The sequence below is a fragment of the Salvelinus fontinalis genome, chromosome 20 (assembly GCF_029448725.1).
Source record: "Salvelinus fontinalis isolate EN_2023a chromosome 20, ASM2944872v1, whole genome shotgun sequence".
Taxonomy (NCBI): domain Eukaryota; kingdom Metazoa; phylum Chordata; class Actinopteri; order Salmoniformes; family Salmonidae; genus Salvelinus; species Salvelinus fontinalis.
In genome coordinates, this window is record NC_074684.1 from 32571135 (window position 1) to 32584574 (window position 13440).

The 13440-nt window shown below is 45.6% G+C and overlaps 1 protein-coding gene and 1 long non-coding RNA gene across 3 annotated transcripts in view; one reads left to right on the plus strand and one right to left on the minus strand.

The window, feature by feature from the left end:
* LOC129817742 (uncharacterized) overlaps positions 1–1188 on the minus strand; it is a 31567-nt gene extending 30379 nt beyond the window's left edge. The window contains exon 1 of the long non-coding RNA XR_008753756.1: positions 1099–1188. This is a non-coding gene — a long non-coding RNA (uncharacterized LOC129817742). The remainder of the gene's footprint in view (positions 1–1098) is intronic.
* Positions 1189–2138: 950 nt separating this feature from the next.
* The window catches only part of kif26aa (kinesin family member 26Aa), a 72545-nt gene continuing 61243 nt past the window's right edge, over positions 2139–13440 (plus strand). For both annotated transcript variants that reach the window (XM_055873252.1, XM_055873253.1), the window contains exon 1: positions 2139–2406. In XM_055873252.1, coding sequence (XP_055729227.1) covers positions 2390–2406 — 17 coding nt within the window. In that variant the 5' untranslated portion in view covers positions 2139–2389. The remainder of the gene's footprint in view (positions 2407–13440) is intronic.

Genomic DNA, 13440 nt, shown 5'->3' on the forward strand with positions numbered 1-13440 from the left:
GATCCATCCATCCATCCATCCATCCATCCAACCCAATCCATCCATCCATCTATCCATCCAACCCGATCCATCCATCCATCCATCCATCCAACCCAATCCATCCATCCATCCATCTATCCATCCAACCCAATCCATCCATCCATCTATCCATCCAACCCAATCTATCCCTCCATCCATCCATCCATCCATCCATCCAACCCAATCCATCCATCCATCTATCCATCCAACCCAATCCATCCATCCATCTATCCATCCATCCATCCATCCATCCATCCAACCCAATCCATCCATCCATCTATCCATCCAACCCGATCCATCCATCCATCCATCCATCCATCCAACCCAATCCATCCATCCATCTATCCATCCAACCCAATCCATCCATCCATCCATCCATCCATCCATCCATCCAACCCAATCCATCCATCCATCTATCCATCCAACCCGATCCATCCATCCATCCATCCATCCATCCAACCCAATCCATCCATCCATCCATCCAACCCAATCCATCCATCCATCCATCCATCCATCCATCCAACCCAATCTATCCTTGATATAAACCCTTTATCAACTGTCTCTGACCTCTCTATATAAACCCTTGATTAACTGTCTCTGACCTCTCTATATAAACCCTTGATTAACTGTCTCTGACCTCTCTATATAAACCCTTGATTAACTGTCTCTGACCTCTCTATATAAACCCTTTATCAACTGTCTCTGACCTCTCTATATAAACGCTTGATTAACTGTCTCTGACCTCTCTATATAAACCCTTTATCAACTGTCTCTGACCTCTCTATATAAACCCTTGATTAACTGATTAGCTTGATTAACTCACTCAATCATTCACTCACTCACTCACTCACTCACTCACTCACTCACTCACTCACTCACTCACTCACTCACTCCCTCCCTCCCTCCCTCCCTCCCTCCCTCCCTCCCTCCCTCCCTCCCTCCCTCACTCACTCACTCACTCACTCACTCACTCACTCACTCACTCACTCACTCACTCACTCACTCACTCACTCGCACAAGTGCAGTTCATGTGGGCACACACATACACAGACATGTGAACACACACATACACCCACTAACCAAATGTGTTTGAAGTCCGGGTAGAATGGGAAGGGAGCTTCTGTCATCTCAGGAAGTATTCATGCAGTGTGCCTGAGGAGCACGCAGACGATCACCAGCAGTTTTCACAGTAGCTGTGTACCGACACTGCAGGAAGGGGTGGAAAAGAGGCTGGGCTGAAGAGGAAGAGTGAGCAAGTGAGTGCATGAGAGAGGGGGGAAGGTGAGCGAGACAGAGGGAGGGAAAGACTGGAGAGGGGAGAAGAGAGGAGGAACGCTTGGACTACTGCCATTGTTTCCCAGCAACAGCGGGAGCAGGAATGTACTCTTTCCCCACCTCCCAGTGGGTTTTCTCTTGTTTCTTTCCCTCTTTTCCGTTCATCCCTCTCCTGGAGTTGCACCGTCTCCCAGTGCCTTACTGGCAGGAGAGAGAGGACGAGCGGTACGGCGAGGCGTGAGAGCGCTGCAGAGGTGAAGAGACTGAAGGGTTACCAGAGCGAGAGAGAGAGAGAGAGAGAGAGGTGAAAAAGAGGAAGAGGGAGTGGTTAATGAGTGAATAGGGATTGAGAGAAGGCAGACAGGAGTGCTTAGATGGATCGAGAGAGGGAGAGGAAAACCGCAATAGAGAGAGAGCGCTATTGGAAGGTGTGTGTTGGGAGTTTACACGTGTAGAAGAAGATCGCAACGAAGAAGGGGACCAAAAAGGAAAGGTGTTGATATAAGAACAGAGGAGAGCTGAAGACCAGAGGAGAAAGAATGGAGAAGGGAAAGACGAGATGTTTGTCTGTAGAGCTGTGGTGACAGAACTGCAAAACGTTTGTAATCCAGGAACGAACTGAGAGGAGGCACTTCTACTTTCTGGACTGCGTTTCTGTACCTGGGAGAATTTTACTGGCCTGAGCACATTGTCATCACACTGCGCAAAGGTGACTATTGGGAAAAAAAGATGATCGGTCTCAAGGTTGCACCAAACCTTATTCTACTCTTTCCTCAATCAGCTAAAATCACCTAAAACTTTGGCTGACCCTATTCCACCTCGCCGGGACCGCTGTACTCTGAGCCACGTTTGCCACCACTGACACCCGTTGCCATGCGTCAGCCCCACCTCTTCCAACTTCACCGGTTTTCACAACTCCCCCTCCGTTTGGAGCGTAATAATTTCTCCTCCCCCCTCATTAAAAACTATCCCACCCCTCCTGAACAGTCCTCGCTCGTCGGGACTATGGATTACACCGGCTCTATACTGTGATGATTATGAGAAAGCACAAGTATCGTCACGTCTACAATTTGTGGCTAGGAACTCGGAGTAGATAATGGATTGGAGAGAACTGTGAGTACTGTGGCTCTGTCTCTTGCGAATGTCTTATTTACTTCAATTTCTTTGGTTTTATTGCACTTTGTATTTCATTTCCATCCTCATTTCCATTATGTTGTTATGATAGTACATTATGAATGATGGGAAATTCATACTATCAATGTTGACAGTCGGACAATTTTTTGTGATGGGCAGTTTTGCGCTCCTAAATGGTTTACTTTACCCTCGTTCCATGCTCAAAAAGCTCTGCCTACCCCCCTGGCCTAAGCCTGCCTCTTCATACTTATCATTGAGACGTCACTTTCTGAAGTTTGACCCCTACTACACTCTCTCTCCTTGGGTGGGGGGGTGGGGGAGTATACTCTTAACCCTTATCCACCTCAAAGCATTCCACCCCTCTGTACTTTGCTGACTACACTAAGTTTACGACGAGCACGTCTCAATGTAGGGTAGTAGGGAAGAAGGGTTGAATGGGTGGGCGTGTCTTTGGTCTAACCACCCAAGTGAGTCTCCTCGCTTTTGCCATGCTCTGCTAACACAGCCGAGCAACAGGAGTGTAGATGGAGTTACTAAACCCTAACCGCTGACACAACATCAGATATTTTTCATCCTCCAATTGGTTATGGTTTGAATTGTAGAATAAGGTAATCCAATCCTAGATCTGAGATTCAGTGGACCTCTCCTACCTCGAGCCAAATTACATGTGTAGGGAGGGGCTTGGAGCTGAGACAGACATCTTAATTAGCCAATGGTGATACCTCTGTGTTGAGTGATCGGGAGCAGGGTGAAGTTGCCCCTAGACCCTGATCTTGGGTCAGTTTAGCATTTTCCCCACTAATGGTTAAGGATTGGGGAAGGGGAAGCTGATCCTAGATCTGTACCTAAGGGAACCTTCACTCTGGAGCATATGATCCCACAGGGGCGAGGACACGTGCTATTGATAGTGGCTGAGTCATTGGCCTTTTCTCAATTGGATTTGCTCAACCCCTGTCTTCTCTCTCCTCCTTCCAATCGTGCCTTATCTTGAAAAATGTCAAAGGTAATCGAGGAGAGGTGGCGAGGAAGAAGCAACGTCGATGAAAATGCACTTGTTAGTTCTACAAGACATTTTATAGATAAGTAAAAGGATAAGTAGCATATCATTTTTTAAAAATGTTTGCAAGCTTTACTCCTTTGAGAAAACAACAATTGCTTCAAAGGGGGTGTGGCAGATATCAAAACTCTTCCGTGAAGGACTCAGGTAGGACACACACGACTATCCTCCATGAAACGTGGCTATCGAGGTGGGGAGGACTCTTCCGTTCACCCACTAAACAAATTGACACTCTCCTCGGCCACTCAACCACTTATCGCTTTCCGGAGGAGAGAAGAGAGACCAGAATGAGAAAAAGGCCCTTCGAGGAGCTGCCTTGTCTCCTGACACACCCCACAGTCTGGCTCATGCTGCGTGCTCTCTTATCTCGAAACGTAACGAATAGAGCTGAAATGATTCTCGTTCCTACATGACAGAGAATCATGTCTGTTCTACAACATGTATTTCTATCTGACATTCTGTATCAGTGAAGTGAAACTCTCAGTCTGTTGCAAATAGAAACGTGACGAATAGAGCTGATATGATTCTCGATTCTACATGACAGAGAAGCATGTCTGTTCTACAACATGTATTTCTATCTGACATTCTGTATCAGTGAGGTGAAACTCTCAGTCTGTTGCAAATAGAAACGTGATGATTAGAACTGATATGATTCTCGATCCTACATGACAGAGAAGCATTGGTAACACTTTACAATAGGGGGGGGGGGGGGGGGGGGGGTATATAAGGCATTCAGAACACATGAAACCAGTCATAACACCTTTATGAAACCAGTCATAACACCTTTATGAAACCAGTCATAACACCTTTAGAAAACCAGTCATAACACCTTTAGAAAACCAGTCATAACACCTTTAGGAAACCAGTCATAACACCTTTATGAAACCAGTCATAACACCTTTATGAAACCAGTCATAACACCTTTATGAAACCAGTCATAACACCTTTAGGAAACCAGTCATAACACCTTTATGAAACCAGTCATAACACCTTTAGGAAACCAGTCATAACACCTTTATGAAACCAATCATAACACCTTTATGAAACCATTCATAACACCTTTATGAAACCAGTCATAACACCTTTATGAAACCATTCATAACACCTTTATGAAACCAGTCATAACAACAACCTTCATAACAAATTGGATTCAAGATCATTAATAAGGAGTTTTCAAATAAGGTGTTAATGAAGCATGTCAATTCTACATAATATAATTACATCTGAAAGTTCTGTAACATTTGCACCCTTTTGAGTAGGCCACTGGTAGTATAGTGTGGGCGGGTCTCTTTTTGGTAATATAGTGTGGGTGGGTCTCTTGGTAGTATAGTGTGGGCGGGTCTCTTTTTGGTAATATAGTGTGGTGGGTCTCTTGGTAGTATGGTGTGGTGGGTCTCTTCTTGGTAGTATGGTGTGGGTGGGTCTCTTCTTGGTAGTATAGTGTGGTGGGTCTCTTCTTGGTAGTATGGTGTGAGTGGGTCTCTTAGTATTATAGTGTGGGTGAGTCTCTTCTTGGTAGTATGGTGTGGGTGGGTCTCTTAGTATTATAGTGTGGGTGAGTCTCTTCTTGGTAGTACGGTGTGGGTGGGTCTCTTAGTATTATAGTGTGGGTGAGTCTCTTCTTGGTATTATGGTGTGGGTGGGTCTCTTCTTGGTAGTATAGTGTGGTGGGTCTCTTCTTGGTAGTATGGTGTGGTGGGTCTTTTCTTGGTAGTATAGTGTGGTGGGTCTCTTCTTGGTAGTATAGTGCGGGTGGGTCTCTTGGTAATTTAGTGCGGGTGGGTCTCTTCTTGGTTTTGTAGTGTGGGTGGGTCTCTTGTTGATAATATAGTTTGGTGTGTCTCTTCTTGGTAGTATAGTGTGGGTGGGTCTCTTCTTGGTAGTATGGTGTGGATGGTTCTCTTCTTGGTAGTATAGTGTGGTGGGTCTCTTGGTAATATAGTGTGAGTGGGTCTCTTGGTAATATAGTGTGGGTGGGTATCTTAGTATTATTGTGTGGGTGAGTCTCTTCTTGGTAATTTAGTATGTGTGGGTCTTTTGATAGTATAGTGTGGGTGGGTCTCTTCTTGGTTTTGTAGCGTGGGTGGGTCTCTTGTTGAGAATATAGTTTGGTGTGTCTCTTCTTGGTAGTATAGTGTGGTGGGTCTCTTCTTGGTAGTATAGTGTGGGTGGGTCTCTTCTTGGTAGTATAGTGTGGGTGGGTCTCTTCTTGGTTTTGTAGCGTGGGTGGGTCTCTTGTTGAGAATATAGTTTGGTGTGTCTCTTCTTGGTAGTATATTGTGGGTGGGTCTCTTTTTGGTAGTATAGTGTGGGTGAGTCTCTTCTTGGTAGTATAGTGTGGGTGGGTCTCTTCTTGGTTTTGTAGCGTGGGTGGGTCTCTTGTTGAGAATATAGTTTGGTGTGTCTCTTCTTGGTAGTATAGTGTGGGTGGGTCTCTTCTTGGTAGTATAGTGTGGGTGGGTCTCTTCTTGGTAGTATAGTGTGGGTGGGTCTCTTCTTGGTTTTGTAGCGTGGGTGGGTCTCTTGTTGAGAATATAGTTTGGTGTGTCTCTTCTTGGTAGTATAGTGTGGGTGGGTCTCTTCTTGGTAGTATAGTGTGGGTGGGTCTCTTCTTGGTAGTATAGTGTGGGTGGCTCTTCTTGGTTTTGTAGCGTGGGTGGGTCTCTTGTTGAGAATATAGTTTGGTGTGTCTCTTCTTGGTAGTATAGTGTGGGTGGGTCTCTTCTTGGTAGTATAGTGTGGGTGGGTCTCTTCTTGGTAGTATAGTGTGGGTGGGTCTCTTCTTGGTAGTATAGTGTGGGTGGCTCTTCTTGGTTTTGTAGCGTGGGTGGGTCTCTTGTTGAGAATATAGTTTGGTGGGTCTCTTCTTGGTAGTATAGTGTGGTGGGTCTCTTCTTGGTAGTATAGTGTGGGTGGGTCTCTTCTTGGTTTTGTAGCGTGGGTGGGTCTCTTGTTGATAATATAGTTTGGTGTGTCTCTTCTTGGTAGTATAGTGTGGTGGGTCTCGTCTTGGTAGTATAGTGTGGGCGGGTCTCTTCTTGGTTATTTAGTGTGGGTGGGTCTCTTGGTAGTATGGTGTGGGTGGGTCTCTTGGTAGTATAGTGTGGTGGGTCTGTTCTTGGTAATATAGTGTTGGTCGGTCTCTTCTTGGTAATATAGTGTGGGTGGGTCTCTTCTTGGTAGTATGGTGTGGGTGGATCTCTTGGTAGTATTGTGTGGTGGGTTTCTTCTCGTTAATGTAGTGTGATGGGTCTCTTCTTGGTTATTTAGTGTGGGTGGGTCTCTTGGTAGTATGGTGTGGACAGGTCTCTTCTTGGTTATTTAGTGTGGGTGGGTCTCTTGGTAGTATGGTGTGGGTTGGTCTCTTGGTAGTATTGTGTGGTGGGTTTCTTCTTGGTAATATAGTGTTGGTCGGTCTCGTCTTGGTAGTATAGTGTGGTGGGTTTCTTCTTGGTAGTATAGTGTGGGTGGGTCTCTTCTTGGTAATTTAGTGTGGGTGGGTCTCTTCTTGGTGGTATAGTGTGGGTGGGTCTCTTCTTGGAAATATAGTGTGGGTAGGTCTTTTCTTGGTGGTATAGTGTGGGTGGGTATCTTTGTAGTATAGTGTGGGTGGGTCACTTCCTGGTCTTATAGTGTGGTGAGTCTCTTGTTGGTAGTATAGTGTGGATTGGTCACGTCTTTTTTTTATAGTGTGGGTGGGTCTCTACTTGGTGGTATAGTGTGGGTGGGTCTCTTGGTAATATAGTGTGGGTGGGTTTCTTGTTTGTAGTATAGTGTGGGTGGGTCACTTCCTGGTCTTATAGTGTGGTGGGTCTCTTCTTGGTTTTATAGTGTGGGTGGGTCTCTTGTTGGTAGTATAGTGTGGGTGGGTCTTTTCTTGGTAGTATGGTGTGGGTGGGTTTCTTCTTGGTAATATGGTGTGGGTGGGTCTCTTCTTGGTAGTATTGTGTGGGTGGGTTTCTTAGTATTATAGTGTGGGTGAGTCTCTTCTTGGTAGTATGGTGTGGGTGGGTCTCTTAGTATTATAGTGTGGGTGAGTCTCTTCTTGGTTGTATGGTGTGGGTGGGTCTCTTCTTGGTAGTATAGTGTGGTGGGTCTCTTCTTGGTAGTATAGTGTGGGTGGGTCTCTTCTTGGTAATATAGTGTGGTGGGTCTCTTCTTGGTAATTTAGTGTGGGTGGGTCTCTTCTTGGTGGTATAGTGTGGGTAGGTCTCTTCTTGGTGGTATAGTGTGGGTGGGTCTCTTCTTGGTAGTATTGTGTGGGTGGGTTTCTTAGTATTATAGTGTGGGTGAGTCTCTTCTTGGTAGTATGGTGTGGGTGGGTCTCTTAGTATTATAGTGTGGGTGAGTCTCTTCTTGGTGGTATAGTGTGGGTGGGTTTCTTCTTGGTAGTATAGTGTGGGTGGGTCTCTTCTTGGTAATATAGTGTGGTGGGTCTCTTCTTGGTAATTTAGTGTGGGTGGGTCTCTTCTTGGTGGTATAGTGTGGGTGGGTCTCTTCTTGGTAATATAGTGTGGGTGGGTCTCTTCTTGGTGGTATAGTGTGGGTGGGTATCTTTGTAGTATAGTGTGGGTGGGTCACTTCCTGGTCTTATAGTGTGGTGAGTCTCTTGTTGGTAGTATAGTGTGGATTGGTCACGTCTTTGTTTTATAGTGTGGGTGGGTCTCTTCTTTGTGGTATAGTGTGGGTGGGTCTCTTCTTGGTGGTATATTGTGGGTAGGTCTCTTCTTGGTAATATAGTGTGGGTGGGTTTCTTGTTGGTTTTATAGTGTGGGTGGGTCACTTCCTGGTCTTATAGTGTGGTGGGTCTCTTCTTGGTTTTATAGTGTGGTGGGTCTCTTGTTGGTAGTAAAGTGTGGGTGGGTCTTTTCTTGGTAGTATGGTGTGGGTGGGTTTCTTCTTGGGAATATGGTGTGGGTGGGTCTCTTCTTGGTAGTATAGTGTGATGGGTCTCTTCTTGGTAGTATGGTGTGGGTGGGTCTCTTCTTGGTAGTATAGTGTGGTGGGTCTCTTGTTGGTAGTATAGTGTGGGTGGGTCTCTTCTTGGTTTTGTAGCGTGGGTGGGTCTCTTGTTGATAATATAGTTTGGTGTGTCTCTTCTTGGTAGTATTGTGTGGTGTGTTTCTTCTTGGTCATATAGTGTTGGTCGGTCTCTTCTTGGTAGTATAGTGTGGGTGGGTTACTTCCTGGTCTTATAGTGTGGTGGGTCTCTTCTTGGTTTTCTAGTTTGGTGGGTCTCTTGTTGGTAGTAAAGTGTGGGTGGGTCACTTCCTGGTGTTATAGTGTGGTGGGTCTCTTCTTGGTTTTATAGTGTGGGTGGGTCTTTTGTTGGTAGTATAGTGTGGGTGGGTCTTTTCTTGGTAGTATGGTGTGGGTGGGTTTCTTCTTGGTAATATGGTGTGGGTGGGTCTCTTCTTGGTAGTATAGTGTGGGTGGGTTTCTTTGTATTATAGTGTGGGTGAGTCTCTTCTTGGTAGTATGGTGTGGGTGGTTCTCTTAGTATTATAGTGTGGGTGAGTCTCTTCTTTGTTGTATGGTGTGGGTGGGTCTCTTCTTGGTAGTATAGTGTGGTGGGTCTCTTCTTGGTATTATAGTGTGGTGGGTCTCTTCTTGGTAGTATAGTGTGGTGGGTTTCTTCTTGGTAGTATAGTGTGGTGGGTCTCTTCTTGGTAATTTAGTGTGAGTGGGTCTCTTCTTGGTGGTATAGTGTGGGTGGGTCTCTTCTTGGTAATATAGTGTGGGTGGGTCTCTTCTTGGTGGTATAGTGTGGGTGGGTATCTTTGTAGTATAGTGTGGGTGGGTCACTTCCTGGTCTTATAGTGTGGTGAGTCTCTTGTTGGTAGTATAGTGTGGATTGGTCACGTCTTTGTTTTATAGTGTGGGTGGGTCTCTTCTTTGTGGTATAGTGTGGGTGGGTCTCTTCTTGGTGGTATATTGTGGGTAGGTCTCTTCTTGGTAATATAGTGTGGGTGGGTTTCTTGTTGGTTTTATAGTGTGGGTGGGTCACTTCCTGGTCTTATAGTGTGGTGGGTCTCTTCTTGGTTTTATAGTGTGGTGGGTCTCTTGTTGGTAGTAAAGTGTGGGTGGGTCTTTTCTTGGTAGTATGGTGTGGGTGGGTTTCTTCTTGGGAATATGGTGTGGGTGGGTCTCTTCTTGGTAGTATAGTGTGATGGGTCTCTTCTTGGTAGTATGGTGTGGGTGGGTCTCTTCTTGGTAGTATAGTGTGGTGGGTCTCTTGTTGGTAGTATAGTGTGGGTGGGTCTCTTCTTGGTTTTGTAGCGTGGGTGGGTCTCTTGTTGATAATATAGTTTGGTGTGTCTCTTCTTGGTAGTATTGTGTGGTGTGTTTCTTCTTGGTCATATAGTGTTGGTCGGTCTCTTCTTGGTAGTATAGTGTGGGTGGGTTACTTCCTGGTCTTATAGTGTGGTGGGTCTCTTCTTGGTTTTCTAGTTTGGTGGGTCTCTTGTTGGTAGTAAAGTGTGGGTGGGTCACTTCCTGGTGTTATAGTGTGGTGGGTCTCTTCTTGGTTTTATAGTGTGGGTGGGTCTTTTGTTGGTAGTATAGTGTGGGTGGGTCTTTTCTTGGTAGTATGGTGTGGGTGGGTTTCTTCTTGGTAATATGGTGTGGGTGGGTCTCTTCTTGGTAGTATAGTGTGGGTGGGTTTCTTTGTATTATAGTGTGGGTGAGTCTCTTCTTGGTAGTATGGTGTGGGTGGTTCTCTTAGTATTATAGTGTGGGTGAGTCTCTTCTTTGTTGTATGGTGTGGGTGGGTCTCTTCTTGGTAGTATAGTGTGGTGGGTCTCTTCTTGGTATTATAGTGTGGTGGGTCTCTTCTTGGTAGTATAGTGTGGTGGGTTTCTTCTTGGTAGTATAGTGTGGTGGGTCTCTTCTTGGTAATTTAGTGTGAGTGGGTCTCTTCTTGGTGGTATAGTGTGGGTGGGTCTCTTCTTGGTAATATAGTGTGGGTGGGTCTCTTCTTGGTGGTATAGTGTGGGTGGGTATCTTTGTAGTATAGTGTGGGTGGGTCACTTCCTGGTCTTATAGTGTGGTGAGTCTCTTGTTGGTAGTATTGTGTGGATTGGTCACGTCTTTGTTTTATAGTGTGGGTGGGTCTCTTCTTTGTGGTATAGTGTGGGTGGGTCTCTTCTTGGTGGTATATTGTGGGTGGGTCTCTTCTTGGTAATATAGTGTGGGTGGGTTTCTTGTTGGTTTTATAGTGTGGGTGGGTCACTTCCTGGTCTTATAGTGTGGTGGGTCTCTTCTTGGTTTTATAGTGTGGTGGGTCTCTTGTTGGTAGTAAAGTGTGGGTGGGTCTTTTCTTGGTAGTATGGTGTGGGTGGGTTTCTTCTTGGGAATATGGTGTGGGTGGGTCTCTTCTTGGTAGTATGGTGTGGGTAGGTATCTTCTTGGTAATATGGTGTGGGTGGTTCTCTTATTGGTAGTATAGTGTGATGGGTCTCTTCTTGGTAGTATGGTGTGGGTGGGTCTCTTCTTGGTAGTATAGTGTGGTGGGTCTCTTTTTGGTAGTATAGTGTGGGTGGGTCTCTTCTTGGTTTTGTAGCGTGGGTGGGTCTCTTGTTGATAATATAGTTTGGTGTGTCTCTTCTTGGTAGTATTGTGTGGTGTGTTTCTTCTTGGTCATATAGTGTTGGTCGGTCTCTTCTTGGTAGTATAGTGTGGGTGGGTTACTTCCTGGTGTTATAGTGTGGTGGGTCTCTTCTTGGTTTTATAGTGTCGTGTGTCTCTTGTTGGTAGTATAGTGTGGTGGGTCTCTTGTTGGTAATTCAGCGTGGGTGGGTCTCGTGGTAGTATGGTGTGGGTGGGTCTCTTGGTAGTATTGTGTGGTGGGTCACGTCTTGGTAATTTTATGTGGGTGGGTCTCTTGCTAGTATAGATGGGGTGGGTCTCTTCTTGGTAATTTAGTGTGGGTGGGTCTCTTGGTAGTATGGTGTGGGTGGGTCTGTTGGTAGAAAAGTGTGGTGGGTCTGTTCTTGGTAATTTAGTGATGGTGGGTCTCTTGGTAGTATAGTGTGTGTGGGTCTCTTCTTGGTGTTATACTGTGGTGGGTCTCTTGTTGGTAGTATAGTGTTGGTGGTTCACTTCTTGGTAATTTAGTGCTGGTGGGTCTCTTGGTAGTATAGTGTGAGCGGGTCTCTTCTTGATGGTATAGTGTGGGTGGGTATATTCTTGGTAATTTAGTGTGGGTGGATTTCTTGGTAGTATAGTGTGGTGGGTCACTTCTTGGTAGTATTGTGTGGGCGGGTCTCTTCTTGGTTATTTAGTGTGGGTGGGTCTCTTGGTAGTATAGTGTGGGTGGGTCACTTCCTGGTCTTATAGTGTGGTGAGTCTCTTGTTGGTAGTGTAGTGTGGATTGGTCACGTCTTTGTTTTATAGTGTGGGTGGGTCTCTTCTTGGTGGTATAGTGTGGGTGGGTCTCTTCTTGGTGGTATAGTGTTGGTGGGTCTCTTCTTGGTTATATAGTGTGGGTGGGTCACTTCCTGGTCTTATAGTGTTATGGGTCTCTTCTTGGTTTTATAGTGTGGTGTGTCTCTTGTTGGTAGTAAAGTGTGGTGGGTTTCTTCTTGGTAATATAGTGTGGTAGGTCTCTTGTTGGTAGTATAGTGTGGGTGGGTCTTTTCTTTGTAGTATGGTGTGGGTGGGTCTCTTCTTGGTAATATGGTGTGGGTGGGTCTCTTATTGGTAGTATAGTGTGGTGGGTCTCTTCTTGGTAGTATGGTGTGGGTGGGTCTCTTCTTGGTAGTATAGTGTGGTGGGTCTCTTCTTGGTAGTATAGTGTGGGTTGGTCTCTTCTTGGTTTTGTAGCGTGGGTGAGTCTCTTGTTGATAATATAGTTTGGTGTGTCTCTTCTGGGTAGTATTGTGTGGTGGGTTTCTTCTTGGTCATATAGTGTTGGTCGGTCTCTTCTTGGTAGTATAGTGTGGGTGGGTCACTTCCTGGTGTTATAGTGTGGTGGGTCTCTTCTTGGTTTTATAGTGTGGTGGGTCTCTTGTTGGTAGTAAAGTGTGGTGGGTCTCTTCTTGGTTTTATAGTGTCGTGTGTCTCTTGTTGGTAGTATAGTGTGGTGGGTCTCTTCTTGGTTTTATAGTGTGGTGGGTCTCTTCTTGGTTTTATAGTGTGGTGGGTCTCTTGTTGGTAGTAAAGTGTGGTGGGTTTCTTCTTGGTAATATAGTGTGGTGCGTCTCTTGTTGGTAATATAGTGTGGGTGGGTCTCTTCTTGGTTGTATAGTGTGGTAGGTCTCTTCTTGGTAATTTAGTGTGGGTGGGTCTCGTGGTAGTATGGTGTGGGTGGGTCTCTTGGTAGTATTGTGTGGTGGGTCACGTCTTTGTAATTGTATGTGGGTGGGTCTCTTGCTAGTATAGATGGGGTGGGTCTCTTCTTGGTAATTTAGTGTGGGTGGGTCTCTTGGTAGTATGGTGTGGGTGGGTCTGTTGGTAGAAAAGTGTGGTGGGTCTGTTCTTGGTAATTTAGTGATGGTGGGTCTCTTGGTAGTATAGTGTGTGTGGGTCTCTTCTTGGTGTTATACTGTGGTGGGTCTCTTGTTGGTAGTATAGTGTTGGTGGTTCACTTCTTGGTAATTTAGTGCTGGTGGGTCTCTTGGTAGTATAGTATGGTGGGTCTCTTCTTGGTTTTATAGTGTGGTGGGTCTCTTGTTGGTAGTAAAGTTTGGGTGGGTCTTTTCTTGGTAGTATGGTGTGGGTGGGTTTCTTCTTGGGAATATGGTGTGGGTGGGTCTCTTCTTGGTAGTATGGTGTGGGTAGGTATCTTCTTGGTAATATGGTGTGGGTGGTTCTCTTATTGGTAGTATAGTGTGATGGGTCTCTTCTTGGTAGTATGGTGTGGGTGGGTCTCTTCTTGGTAGTATAGTGTGGTGGGTCTCTTTTTGGTAGTATAGTGTGGGTGGGTCTCTTCTTGGTTTTGTAGCGTGGGTGGGTCT